At 36.0% G+C, this 13,488-nt stretch overlaps 4 protein-coding genes across 4 annotated transcripts; 2 read left to right on the top strand and 2 right to left on the bottom strand.

Annotated features, from left to right (window-relative positions):
- Positions 1 to 2,250: 2,250 nt before the first annotated feature.
- Positions 2,251 to 3,213, bottom strand: LOC108595393 (ribonuclease kappa). The gene is made up of 3 exons (XM_017980619.1): positions 3,040 to 3,213; positions 2,793 to 2,912; positions 2,251 to 2,721 (listed from the first exon to the last, which is right to left on the bottom strand). The coding sequence occupies exons 1-3, from the start codon at positions 3,106 to 3,108 to the stop codon at positions 2,623 to 2,625; spliced, it is 288 nt and encodes a 95-aa protein (XP_017836108.1). The 5' UTR covers positions 3,109 to 3,213; the 3' UTR covers positions 2,251 to 2,622.
- A 2,612-nt stretch (positions 3,214 to 5,825) lies between these two features.
- On the top strand, positions 5,826 to 6,506 carry LOC108595261 (josephin-like protein). The gene is made up of 2 exons (XM_017980472.1): positions 5,826 to 6,114; positions 6,169 to 6,506. Exons 1-2 carry the CDS (start codon positions 5,864 to 5,866, stop codon positions 6,497 to 6,499), a joined length of 582 nt encoding a protein of 193 aa, XP_017835961.1. The 5' UTR covers positions 5,826 to 5,863; the 3' UTR covers positions 6,500 to 6,506.
- A 343-nt stretch (positions 6,507 to 6,849) lies between these two features.
- Positions 6,850 to 7,899, bottom strand: LOC108595260. The gene has a single exon (XM_017980471.2). It carries the CDS (start codon positions 7,810 to 7,812, stop codon positions 7,027 to 7,029), a length of 786 nt encoding a protein of 261 aa, XP_017835960.1. The 5' UTR covers positions 7,813 to 7,899; the 3' UTR covers positions 6,850 to 7,026.
- Positions 7,900 to 9,173: 1,274 nt separating this feature from the next.
- LOC108595273 (zinc finger protein ubi-d4) lies at positions 9,174 to 11,173 on the top strand. The gene is made up of 3 exons (XM_017980485.2): positions 9,174 to 9,773; positions 10,064 to 10,330; positions 10,391 to 11,173. Exons 1-3 carry the CDS (start codon positions 9,200 to 9,202, stop codon positions 11,161 to 11,163), a joined length of 1,614 nt encoding a protein of 537 aa, XP_017835974.1. The 5' UTR covers positions 9,174 to 9,199; the 3' UTR covers positions 11,164 to 11,173.
- Positions 11,174 to 13,488: the final 2,315 nt, after the last annotated feature.

A 13,488-nucleotide genomic window follows, 5' to 3' on the forward strand; every position in this document is an offset into this window, starting at 1 on the left:
TTCTCATTAATGCATTTCAGCAGCTCAATTGTTTCACCTTTACCAACATGGTTTTGTGCAACATAAGTCTACTAACCACCAATCTACTTGAGTTTTCGTCAATGGTAATCAAAGGTTTTCCACAACAAAATGCAGACTGATGTTATTATACTGACTTTAGTAAAGCAATTTACTCTGTTAATTCACCGGTCCTTCTAGTGAATAAATAAAGCTTGAAATTGGACTTTCCCAAACAATTTCTGAACATGGATTTCCAATTACTTAACTAACAGAACTCAGAGGGTGATTTTCAAGTCGGCTGTTTCCAAGCCAGTATTCGTAACGTCTGGTGTCCGTCAAGGTAGTCATCTTGGTCCTTTGCTCTTTAACCTATTTATTAACGATCTTCTCTCAGTCATTATGCATTCCAATATTTTGATGTATGCTGATGATGTGAAGCTGTGTCTATCATTTAGAGACATGTCATGCAGTACTTTATTGCAGACCGATCTTGATTGCTTTTTTAATTGGTGCAAACATAATTTATTAAAACTTAATTGCTCTAAATGTAAAGTTATGTCATTCCATAGACACTCGCCTCACATCGTCAACTACTACATGGATCAATTGCCTCTCAACAGATTATCGGAGGTTAATGACCTGGGTATTCTCCTTGATAGTAAGCTGAAGTTTGACAAACATGTTTCCTTAACTGTCAGTAAGGCAATTCAAGTTCTCGGCTTTATCAAACGATGGGCTAAAGAATTTAATGACCCTTACACAACTAAACTACTTTATATATCTCTTGTTCGACCGATTCTGGAATATGGATCTTGTATTTGGTCTCCACAATACTCGAACCACCAGATTAGTATTGAATCTGTTCAAAAAAATTTTGTATTATTTGCTTTCCATAGCTTTAACTGGGTTCCAGGTGTTGATCTACCATCTTACTCTAGTAGATTACTTTTAATTAATCTTCCATCTTTAACTAATCGACGAATCATGCTTGGCGTCATGTTCATGATTAAATTAATTAAAGGGGAAATTGATTCTTCATATTTGTTGGGTCAACTTAATTTCTCGGTTCCTGTTAGGTATACTCGAAAATTTTGTTCCCTTAACTCTTAACTTTTGCACAACTAACTATTTACTGCATGACTTTATTCTGTTATCAACACAGAGACCTCAGAGTTTATTACTAAGCGGTGTATCTTAACTTACTTAAATATTAACAATTAACTTTAATCCAGATCTGATTGGGTTTTTCTGGGTTTTCCCCAATCCTTGCAACAAATGTTGGGTCTGTTTAACACTCTCAATATTTAAGGTTTTAAAAATAAAGATATAATTATAAATTACCTTTAAATTTAATTTTACCTATTTTGTATATAAATACTATAATGTAATTTTTTCTTTTGCTGTCAACTGCTCTTAGTTGACATTAAATAAATAAAAATAAAAAAAAAAAAAAATTACTTGATCGTTTATAAATTGGAAATATTGTTACCTAATCGCTTAACTTGCTAATAATAACTTATACAACCATGCCTATAATTATTTACATACATTATTACATATCGAACAAGTAAAGTTGTGCTCGGCGCAAAGCCAGCCTGTGCAGTTATTCCTAGGCGCGAAGCCTAGCCAACAACAAGCATTGTTGTTGCGGAACAGCCGACGAAGCGCGAAGCCCAGCAACAACACTATGGATCACGAACGCAAGGACGGTCAGTGAACCGAGCGTGAACCGCGCACGGACATTGGAGACGGTCGAAAGAACCGTTAAACCACAAGACGAGACCATGCTTAGTGCTAATTCTGTATAACCACTAAGTATGTGTTGTATGCTTAGGAGTATAACATAACATTTTGTATACTTATTCTTTAAAAGTTTATATTTTCTTATTTTTATTTTCCAACTTTTTGAATTAAAAAAGCTTCTTTACAAATAAACTTTTAATTTATCTATACTTTCAATACAAATCCAACGGGGGTTGAAGAAGTTTATGTGAAATGTATGGTCATGTACGCTAACTCTGAGGTGAATGTTGCAAAGTTCACACATTTTCAAGCTATGAAAGTTAAATTTTCCTTACTATCTATTAAATAATAGTATAAAGTATAATTTGCTGCGATTTCAAGAGTATTCACAGCAGGTTGGGGTTAAAAGAATTTTTTTTTGGAAATGTCAATGATAAATGTTATTTTCAAATTTGTTTCTATAAATATTTATTTTATAGGTTATCAGCAATTACAGCTACAATAAAATATTGTTACTTTAGCCATTCACGACTGACTGCGCTGCTAGCAAATACATTTTATTTTGACATTGAATAAAGGTAATATACACATTGAACTGCTACACAGTTTAATATAACAAATAAAACAAAATAACTTGAAATAACAAGAAAATGTGACCCTAACAAACAAATAAGTGTGTTACGTACATATACACGCATTGGAATATTTACTTAAATATCATATTTACTTGAATTTAAGTGTATTGGAAAACAAACTTTGGGTTATATTATATTATTTTAACCTTTCAATACTAGTGTGTTGATGCTCAAGTGCTTTGCTGTTCAAATAGATTTGCTTTTTTTTATATAGAGCAGTATGCAATCTATTTTTCTTTCGATTTTAGTTGGCAGTTATTCTGCTGTTCATGTAGAACTGTTGTGCAGAGAGCAACAGTGTGAGGACGTAGATACACGCTGCAATCCAACAGTTATATGCATTCTAAAATAAATTAATCGAAATTATATATATATATATATATTTAACAAAAATTATTTAAATATTCACAATACCTGATTATATGCAGTATTCGCAGCAGTGTAAAACTCATCTAAGGTTTTGTACTCCTCCTCCAACGGCAGGTCCTCGATAAGAGCAACACTATGTATGTAGAAAAACAAACCCATGAGCACCTGAAATAGATCATCATTTTATTTGTAACTTACATACATGTGCATATGTACATTGCATTCTATGCAATAGGTCTTGTGACTGTTTTGCGAGGTCACAAAACAAATCAGCGTCTTAACATTAACTCACCAATTGCACAATACCCCAAACGGAGATAATTAGCCCACACAGGGAGCATTTTGGACCACAAATCTTCATATTTCTAGCTTGGTTACACGCCCTTTTCTCGAAGGAGATGTAATATTGTTTCTCTTAAATAAAATTTTGCGTCGACAAAATTTTTCGCTGAAACTAAGAAATGTCAGGTGAAAATCATGTGACAGTTGATTACAGAGTTGCCGTATTGTGAAAGCAGAAATGTACTAGTTTTTCCCAAATTAAGGGCTGCCCAAAAGTAATCGGAAACCTGGTAATTTTCTGTTAATGTACGTTAATGTCTGTGGTAATCTGAAAATATTTAGCCAATTATTCTTAAAAAAAAAATTTGTCAATAATTTGGTTGTACAGATGTATTAAAAATTGAAAGTATATTAAATTTACTTGGTAGCAATGCCCAACATACAATAAATATAAAACAAAGCTAATTATTGCATCGCCAAAAGTATGAAACCTTTATTTTCTATTAACTTTTAAAGTTTGTCTTGAATATTTTGTTTATAATACATTGCAAAGCTCCTGATGATTTCGGGTTTTCCAAAGAATGTAAATGTTGAGCTAACGACTTGTCGCTAGCTGTAATGTTGCGAATCGCGACTTAACGCCCGAATATATATTATAAAACGACGAAATTTCATTCAAATATATAGAGTTTAATTACTGCCTTCTGCAGGTTTATGTGTGTTCAGTTTAGTTAATTTTACAAGGTTTCGAATATATGTATGTACATATATATGCGGCACGGCGGGCTGTTGCTCCCCGACAATATTTCATAAGCCTTTACAAGCCTTTTGCGTGGGTAAGCCAAAAACGCTCGAAACTGAATGTGAGGAAACACAAAAAAAAGGTCATAGAATTTTTTGCTTGCCTAATCTGCGCAACTCTTTCGCTACCTGCTGTTGCGTCGGCGCGGCTGCCAGAGCAGGACAGCAAGCGAGATTTTTTCTCGCTTATTCTTATATTCCTGCCCTTATTTCTCGGCACTTGCACGTACCCAGGCTTGTCTTGTGTATATGAGTAAAAGGCTTATGCATCTGTTTTGCTTGCGCGCGTTACCCACACCCATGATTTGTGAATGCCACCATGGTGTCAAAAAAAAAACCACCCCTGCCGTTCTCTGGTATGTACGTCTGTCCGTTTGTCTGTATGGGCAGCAAAAAGTCATAGTCTATAAGAGCTTGATCAAACAAATTTGCTACGTAAGCTTGCCTCCCTAATCCCTGGTGAATTAAAAAAAAGGACTAATGCCCAAATATTAAACGGAACAAGTGGACGCATTAAAGTTGTGCGCAACCAACCTTTATATGCATAAGTACATATCAGAGAACAGTAAGTGTGCACACACCCCTAAAATCACAACGTGTACTACGATTGTAGTACTGCCAGACACAAGCGAAATTGTGGTTGAGACCAAGGGACAGCAATTATGACACTTTTTAAGCACAATGATAGAATACAAAAAAAACAAAGCGCGAGACCATACGCGCACCCAGAATACACGGGACAATTTACGCACACAGACTCAACACATATTGTGTGCGCGGCGGACAAGCAACGCATAAAACACACAGGAAAGACACAATATTCTTCCCATATCCGTCTGAATGTTTAAAGCAACTGTTTCTTAGTAACTATAAGAGCTTGAGCAAGCAATTTTAGTATATAGGTGCTCCTATATCCAAACCCGAAAGCTTTTGTTTTATTTTTCTTTATTTCCTCCCCCTCCCCCACAAATCGAAAAAACGATATTAAGCAATATAAAATTTAAAAAATTTTAGAAAGTTCGGGTTTAATAACTTAGGAGTTATTCACAGTCTAATTTTCAATATAGCCAGCGGGGAGCGCTTGCTGACGCGCCCCATACAAACGTTGCTGCCGACGCAGCGGCGGCGTCGCTGCTGACCCTACCCAGATGGGTGCTGCGGGTAGGAGCACTGTGTGTATGTGTGTGTGAGTGCATGCGTGTGTTTGCTGCGAAAAGTCAAAGTGTATATAAAAGTTGGTTGCGCCCAACTTTAATTTTTCCACTTATTCTTAGAGATTTTGTTTAACAAAATGTCATGCCTGCCGATCGACCTCGCGCACATTTCCTTTGCGCTTGTTTCGTTGTGGCTAAAAACACAACGGACCTTTTCTCGGATCTCTCTGGGTGTTTTGTGCGCTGCTTGTTTGTTGTGTCCGTGTGCGTATATTTTCCCTAGTTGTCATTGTGCGCGTATGGTATCGCACTTGTTTTTTGTGTGTGCCACCATTGTGCTTAAAAAGTGCCACAATTGCCGTTCTCTGCACAGTAGTACTTCTTATGCTTTATATGAGTGAACAAAAAGAACAGGACTCTGGCTTACCTTAAATCAATTCATATCTGATTTGGCGTAGAAATGTAATTCTTGTTCAGCCCTTCTTGAAAGCTATCGTCGATCGATTAATAATTTCGTAGCGCTCAACAACTGTTCACTCGAAGTTCATCTCTGACATTATCGTACGATATTGTCGTATAATACATTTATTTATATCGATATAAAATAAACAATTCTATTTGTCCGTCGAATAAAAATTTTACAAAAGTTTTAAAAATTTTGAATATTTAAGCTTAACGTACAATATATTTATAAATATTTATACAAATATTCACAAGAAATATCAGATAGAGGCTATTTGTTAAAATAAATCAACAAAAAATAAAAACGTCAGCATTTTTTTTAAAACTATTTGCGTTAAAATTTTAGCTTTTTCCGACTTTCTGACAAATAAAAACAGCTTTCTTGTCTCATAAAAGTTGGCATCACTACATGTAAATATGTCAACGTCTTCGGTTTATCACGAAAAACAAATGAGGCAATTATGCGCTTTACATGCGCTTAATAATTTGTTTCAAGGAGATCACTCATATACAAAAACGGAATTGGATAATATATGCAATAATTTGAGTCCAAATGTTTGGGTAAATCCTCATCGATCCTTACTGGGACTTGGAAATTATGATATTAATGTAATCATGACTGCTCTGCAAAAGCGCAATTTCGAGGCCGTGTGGTTTGATAAGAGAAAGTATGTTTCTTTAACTAAATGAAAGGCTTTGCGAACCATAACAATCTTTTGCAGAGATCCGTGCTGTATTAATTTTGACGAAACATATGGCTTCATACTAAATATACCATCCGATTATAAGTTTGGCATTGTTACATTACCATTACGAAGACGACACTGGATTGCAGTTCGGCGTATTGGAGACAACTATTATAACTTAGATTCAAAACTACATCAACCAGAGTTAATAGGCAACGAATCCGACACACTTCAATTTTTCCGGGAGCAACTTACTCAAGAGAATCAACAGCGAGAACTTTTCATAATACTGGAGCATAAGGAAGATAAAACTACTGCACAGCGATGGGAAAAAAAAAAAAATATTCTATTACCTTTTAGTCAATAATATAGTAAAAACTATTATTAAGATAAGAAACTTTTATGGTTGTTTTAATTTACACACGAGTAGAATAAAACAGGAATAGAAAATTATAATTTTCGATGTATGTAGATTAAATCATTTTTTTAGAGTCAATTTTAGTGAATTAAATATACATATATAAAAGTAGGTACGCATGCAGGGACGCCCAATGTAAGTATTACTTTTATCTTATGTATCGGACCGAGTGGCTTTTAAAAAAATTTTAAAACTACAATAAATAATAATAAACTACACCAAAGAACATTTGAGATTTGTATAGTTTCGTCAGTGTAAATACTTTTTATTAATATAAATATATATATGTACGTGTATCCAAGTTAAAAGATTTAAAAATAACTCGTTAAATAAGGAATGTTATTCGAGTTTTAGAGCAGTGTAAATTTTCCAATAGACAAAGTACTTTAAAATAAAATTAAATGGACGGTCATGTATACTAGAGTCCATTATAATACACTGTAGACTCTCCTCAAAATTAAACATATTTGTATGTTTTATATATCTGTTTGTATGCTGCTTTGTGGTGGAGCTGTGGGCAGTCGTCCTGGTTGTGGACGTCGAGGGCGACTAGGCTCGGAAGCAAAATAAGACTGCACTGATGTTGGTGCAGTTGCACCAGCTGCCTGGCTTTGATAGTAGTCATCCCCGTATTCGCTCACTTCACGATTGCCAATTTCGTTCAGACGCTTATATCGTTCACGGCGTGCTTCAACCATGTAAAGAATTCCAGAAGGCAATAGAAGTGCGGCGCCAATAACTCCAAAAGCAAAAGACCATCCCATATCGTTGTTTTGCCAACCGGGCATCCAATCGCGTGAATCTCCCTTGGCTCCAAAGATGATTACAGCAATAAATCCGAATATGGAGCCCAGCACCTGACAAGTTCCGATAGTAAGTAGAAGAAAAACATATCGGTCGTCATCACGGGATGTTCTTAAAAACGATAATGTCAGAGGTAAAGCTACCAAACACATTACAAAACATAATGTAGCAAACAATTGGACAGCAATGTAGAATCCAGGCAATAAGAAATCGTGAATTATGTAGTACTCTTCTTCAAACACCCACATGCAGCCAGTAAACTGAGTGTCGTAGAAGCGATGGATGTCTTGGAAATTATTGAAGCACACTTCCCAGAGACCCAAATTGGTGAAGCGTGGGTTTTGAAGACGTCCATCAGTAATCAACCAATAGGGCGTAGCAAAGGCTATAATAAAAAGCAAACACGAGAACGCCGATATGGCCAGTGCTACGCGCGTATTTCGATTAGAAGCTCCCATTACTTCAAAATCTGATTACTTATAAATTATAAATATTTTGTACGTAAATTAAACAAAAACTAAACAAGAATTTGAAAATAAACAAAGTACAATATATTTCGTTGTGACACACAATACACGCCCCGTGAATGTGGCCAGATGTTTGATAATACAGTACTGCCACTTAAGCTATGTATATCTATCTAGCATTTTTAAAACCACGTAGCCTTAGAACATTCGAATATGTTGTTAGCCCATATACGGTGTTCCCATTCTAGCTATTTTACTGCTAGATAATAGCTAGATCTAGTAATTTGAATACTAAAAAAAACTAGTACATATTATAAAATGCTCTTAGCTAGAAATCAGACTATTTAAAAAGATATTTGATTACATTTGTAGATTCCCTACCGATAAGGATGTATTTCAATAAAATAAGCACAACATTAAATAAAAATAAAATCAATTTAAGTATTATATTGTTAATTTAAAATTGTAAAGAATTTTTAGCTATTTTTTAACATTTTTAATTTTGTGTTTACATATTTCTAGCATTTTTTTTAAATTAAATCTAAGTATTTTAGCTCAGGGACTTCTGGCAACACTGCCCATATATAGAATATTTTAAATTTTGTTTAATTTGCGTATAACTTATACTAACCATAAATTAATAGTTAGATTTTCAGGAAAAAAAATAATATTCTCATAATTCCACATGAAGAAACCGTCCAAAAATTATTGTATAAAACATATTCTGAAAGATTATGTTGCATGTATTTTTGCCTGTTGCTGATTCAGAGGTAAAATAAATATTTAATAAATTGTTTCTATATATATTTAATAGGATAAATTTTTCACATCTATTAATATATGGTCTATTTGGTCGAAAACTAAGTGACTTTTCTTTTCTAAAAACGATAATACGAAATAAATATGATAAATATATGCAATTTTATTCAATATTTTTCATGTATTCCATATATGTAGAGTGTACATGTATGTACAAGCCATTACTAAAAATGTGTGTGACCTAAAGAAAACAAAAAATAACTAATTTAAATATTATTAATTAAATTTTTAAATAAGTTAATCTGGCAGCATGCTCGTGTGCAAAAACATATATTCCTTACCAGAACTAGTATTGAACAGTGGTATATGCACCGAATTTTTATAATAAACAGTTTAAGTTTATTATAAATAATTAGACTAGTTTCTCATTTTATAATCTAATCTAATCTAACCAAGGAGTGACGGTAAAAAAAACCACACTTGCGCCAAATCTGGCAACCATGACTTTTCAGCTTCTGTGTTTCTCTTCGATGTTTTTCCCGATGTTATCGATATTTACACATCTTAGCACAAAAAAACTTGTTTGCCCAGGCAAGCGAAGAAAAAATGCGTCTTTTTGATGCAAAAACTGATTAGATCAGAGAAAATAGATAGTTTTATATATAATTGTGGATTAATTTACTTATATATAACAGAGCTGTATATTTTTACAAAAGGTGTTTTTTTACTGGCCCAATTAAAGGATAGGATTACGAAAGGCATCAATATGGCTTCCGAGATTGCTGTCGTAAACATTGGAAACTTTGAAAAGATTCAGAATTTTTTGAATGACACGGCATATAAGGAGATTCTTGAAAATAGCGAAAGCTTCAACACGCGACTGTGTATCGAGCGACGTCTACGAATGCCCTTTCTTGATCCACAAACTGGAGTAGCACAGACACATTGCGCGCTTTTTATGAAACGGAAGCAGCGTATGCCGGGATTTCGACATGGCCAAATATACACCTATCCCTCTGCTCGATGGCGAAAGCCAAAGCGGCAGTATTTACTTAATCCACACCATAGTTATCGTGCCTATCAATACCGTGAGTATCATCATGCTCATCAACCCCAACACCACCATGCCCCAGCGTCCATCTCCGTATCTACCTCGGGCGGAGCACGTGATCATCATCAAACTGAAAGTGCCGGTGAGTTTTTTTAATTTCTCAATGTGTGTACATAATGTATGTTTCACATAAGCCATGCACACAATACTGTTCACAGAAGATGTAAAATCAATAAAAAGTATTAATGGGTTCCGATTTAATTTAATTCCTTTGTTTATTTTTATTAATAAAACATTTAAGTTTTTAAATTTATAAAAAATCAATTTTGATTGTAGTGATTTCATATAATTATATAATCTAATTTTTCAAATAAGGAGCCACCCTAAGGATAATTTGAATTTGCTTTTATTGTTATTGTTATTTTTTGGCAGCTATTGTGGCTACAGACGGAAACTCCATGGGCGCTTCTGGAGATAATGACAGTAAAGACTCCCATGCAAATGTCGAGAAAGATTGGTTCCATGAAGATATGGACTCATCCCATTATCATCACGCGGATGAATACGAAGACGACTTTGACTCTGATAATGATTTCGATGAGTCTTATAGTAGTCGGGGCAAACGCAAGCGGGGCTCAAGAACCCGCCGATCTAATGCAAATATTGATGGTACACCAAAACGCGGACGCAAAGGGGGTGGTAAGCAATTGAGTTCATAGCTTAAGATGCGCTTGTTATGCGTGGATTTTCTTACTGCAGGTAACCGCCGTAGAAATGCAATTGATGGTGATACAGTAGATCGACGACGAAGAGGTGGTGGTAACAATGCTAATACTAGTGCTGCCGCTGCAGCCGCTGCCGCAGCGGTAGCCCATGCTGCCAGTACAGCAGCAGCAGCTACGGGACTCTATGCAACGCACTCTAACTCAGCTTCACCAATTCCCATAGCCGATGAAACATCGCAGTCTGCCTTGGTAATGACACCAACGCTTTCTTCAACGTACGACAAGCCTTCATTGAACGATGCAAGCGCTTCCAATGACTCAATTCCATTGGCTACAATAGCTAGCATTGGTATATCTAATACTTCTGCTCAAGCAATATATTCAACTGTCAACCCCTCTCCAGCTACTCCTTTAACTAGTCCCAAAAAACATAAGTTGCGCACTGAACGTGAAATTGCACAGCCATCACCATATTGTGACTTTTGTTTGGGTGATCAACGCGAAAATAAGAAAACCAATATGCCCGAAGAGCTGGTGTCCTGCTCTGATTGCGGCCGATCTGGTCATCCATCTTGTTTACAGTTCACCCCCAATATGATAATATCGGTGAAACGCTACCGATGGCAGTGTATTGAATGTAAATATTGTTCTATTTGCGGCACCTCTGACAACGATGATCAGTTGCTTTTTTGCGATGATTGCGATCGCGGTTACCATATGTATTGTTTATCGCCGCCCTTGGTGACACCGCCCGAAGGTTCATGGAGTTGTAAGCTCTGCATGGATGAATTCCATAAGCACAATTAACTGATCAAAATTATAAGCTATTAATTAAAAAATAACCAAAGTTGTTGCATGTCTTAACGCCCATCAGAAGCGTATGATAAACACGCGAGTTTATTGGGCCGTGCAGCTTCTATATACATTAATATTTTTATTAGGCTTTTAATACATTATAAGTTACTATGGCATTAAGATTTGTAATAGGTTGAATGTTAGTTATTTGTATTTTTAAATTCTGCTATTAAGTTATTAGATATAGTATTTTTACGCGGCGTTACTATTAATAATTTCATTTCAGATGAGCTATGAGGAACAAATTCCCAAGAAAATTTTCCAGGTCTATTGGATGTATCATTTTATTCTTAAGAAAATATTTACCTTACCTACCATAACCATATTTAAATAATTAATTCGCACTCTGATTTTGCAAAAATAACTCCCTAGCCGTTATGTGTCACAGGAGCTGACTGGATTCGATTAAAATATTGGTCCGCTCGTATACAGAAGATACGTACTAAATTCATCATGTTTCAAGCCCTTTGAGATCGGTGATTGAGCCTCTGTGCAACCGGGACATTTTTTTCGCGACGGTCATAAGAATAAGCAACAGTGAAATTTCAATATTCAATCGGTCTTGGCGCAGTGCCGAGTTACCGTGTTTTTATAGCAGCTACCGAAAATATAGCCAACCCACAAGTTGCGTGCAGTGAGCGTGAGTATTTAACTGAGTGTAAATAACGCCGAGCAAAAGAGCGCATCCTAAGGTGCAGCAGTTAAAACGCACTAAATACTTGATGGTTATTAGATTTAAATATTAATGTGATTTAGATTAATAATACTAATGTAAATTAAATACAGTGATGACAACATATATCAGAAACTAAAAGATGAATCACATCGACATTGGTAAGCAAAGACAGCGCGAGCAAGACGAACGCCGGCTTTCGCTGCAACAGCTAAACAACGCGTACTTCTCTTTCGTGGCCAAGCCAACTCAAAATACTGCTGATGCAGCACTTCGCGAACGGTCAATTACCCCTAACCTAAAATTCGACCACTTGCACTTAACAAGTGATCGATCTCGTTCTTGCTCTCCAGCTCTACCGTCTCAGAGCACCGAGTGCATTGAGCACACATCGAACAAGCAAAAGCTGGCCATGCAATAGGCCGAGAGACATGCTCTCACCTACGGTGACTAGCACAACAGTCTCTCTGACTACCGCAACAGCAAGTACAACTACGACCGCAACGGTATAGGCCGCCCCCTCAAGCCCCTCATAACACTCGCTCCCTATGTGTTATCGGCGGCAAGATAAGCCGCCTATGAATCAAGAATCAAAACAAAAGCAACCAACTCCTTGACCAACAACGCAAGCGATGTCCCCGCTCGTGCAGACTGGAAATGGATCGCTACATTCAAATTAAACGGAAGCTACCCCTAATGCCAAGAGCGAAAATGACCCGCAGCAATATGAAAGCAGCTTCAAGCGAAAAACTTACCACCAATAGATTTTAAATTCTAGCAGACAACTCAGATGATCTGCCGCCCGAATAAGCCGTTAAAAGGAAGCCAAAGCCACCTCCAATATATATACTGGAGAAAAATTCCAATGCCCTTGTGAGTAAAATCATAGAATTCATTGGACAAGACAACTACCACATAATTTCCCTTGTACGGGGTAATATTCGTGAAAATAAAGTTCAAACGAAGTCAGACGACAGCTTTAGAATAATATCCAAGCATCTAAGCGACACTAAAATGAATTTTTAACGTATCAATTAAAAAAAGCAGTAAGGGCTTACAAATCGTCTTAAATGGCATAGAATATCCTGCAGAAATAACTCAGGCTCTACATGATAGGCCTTAACGCTAAAACCCGTCTTCCATCTTAAAACAAAGATAAGAAGCCCCAACCGCTCTTCAAGGTAGAACTGGAGCAAGACAACAATACTCTTAAAAAAAACTAAGTGCACCCTATATACAAACTTCAGTTTCTACTGCATCGTAGAATCACTGTAGAAGAACCACATAAACACAACGGCCCTGTACAATGTATGAATTGTCAAGAATATGGCCACATACGGTCATACTGCACACTCCGCCCGGTGTGCGTCAGAAACCGTATCAAGCATCACCGTTACAAGGATTATTTACAAATTATTTACAAGCCACAACTCGTCCTAATTAATTTACTCAGTCATCCAGTAACTGATGATCAACCGCTTAGATTAACCTCACATAAAGCCAAATGGATCTGCTATAGCAAATATATAAGCTCACACATTTCGCTAAATCCTGTACTCAACGTTAAAGATGATATCGACAACCTTATCAAAACACTAGAGTCC

Source organism: Drosophila busckii, chromosome 2R (assembly GCF_011750605.1).
Source record: "Drosophila busckii strain San Diego stock center, stock number 13000-0081.31 chromosome 2R, ASM1175060v1, whole genome shotgun sequence".
Classification (NCBI taxonomy): domain Eukaryota; kingdom Metazoa; phylum Arthropoda; class Insecta; order Diptera; family Drosophilidae; genus Drosophila; species Drosophila busckii.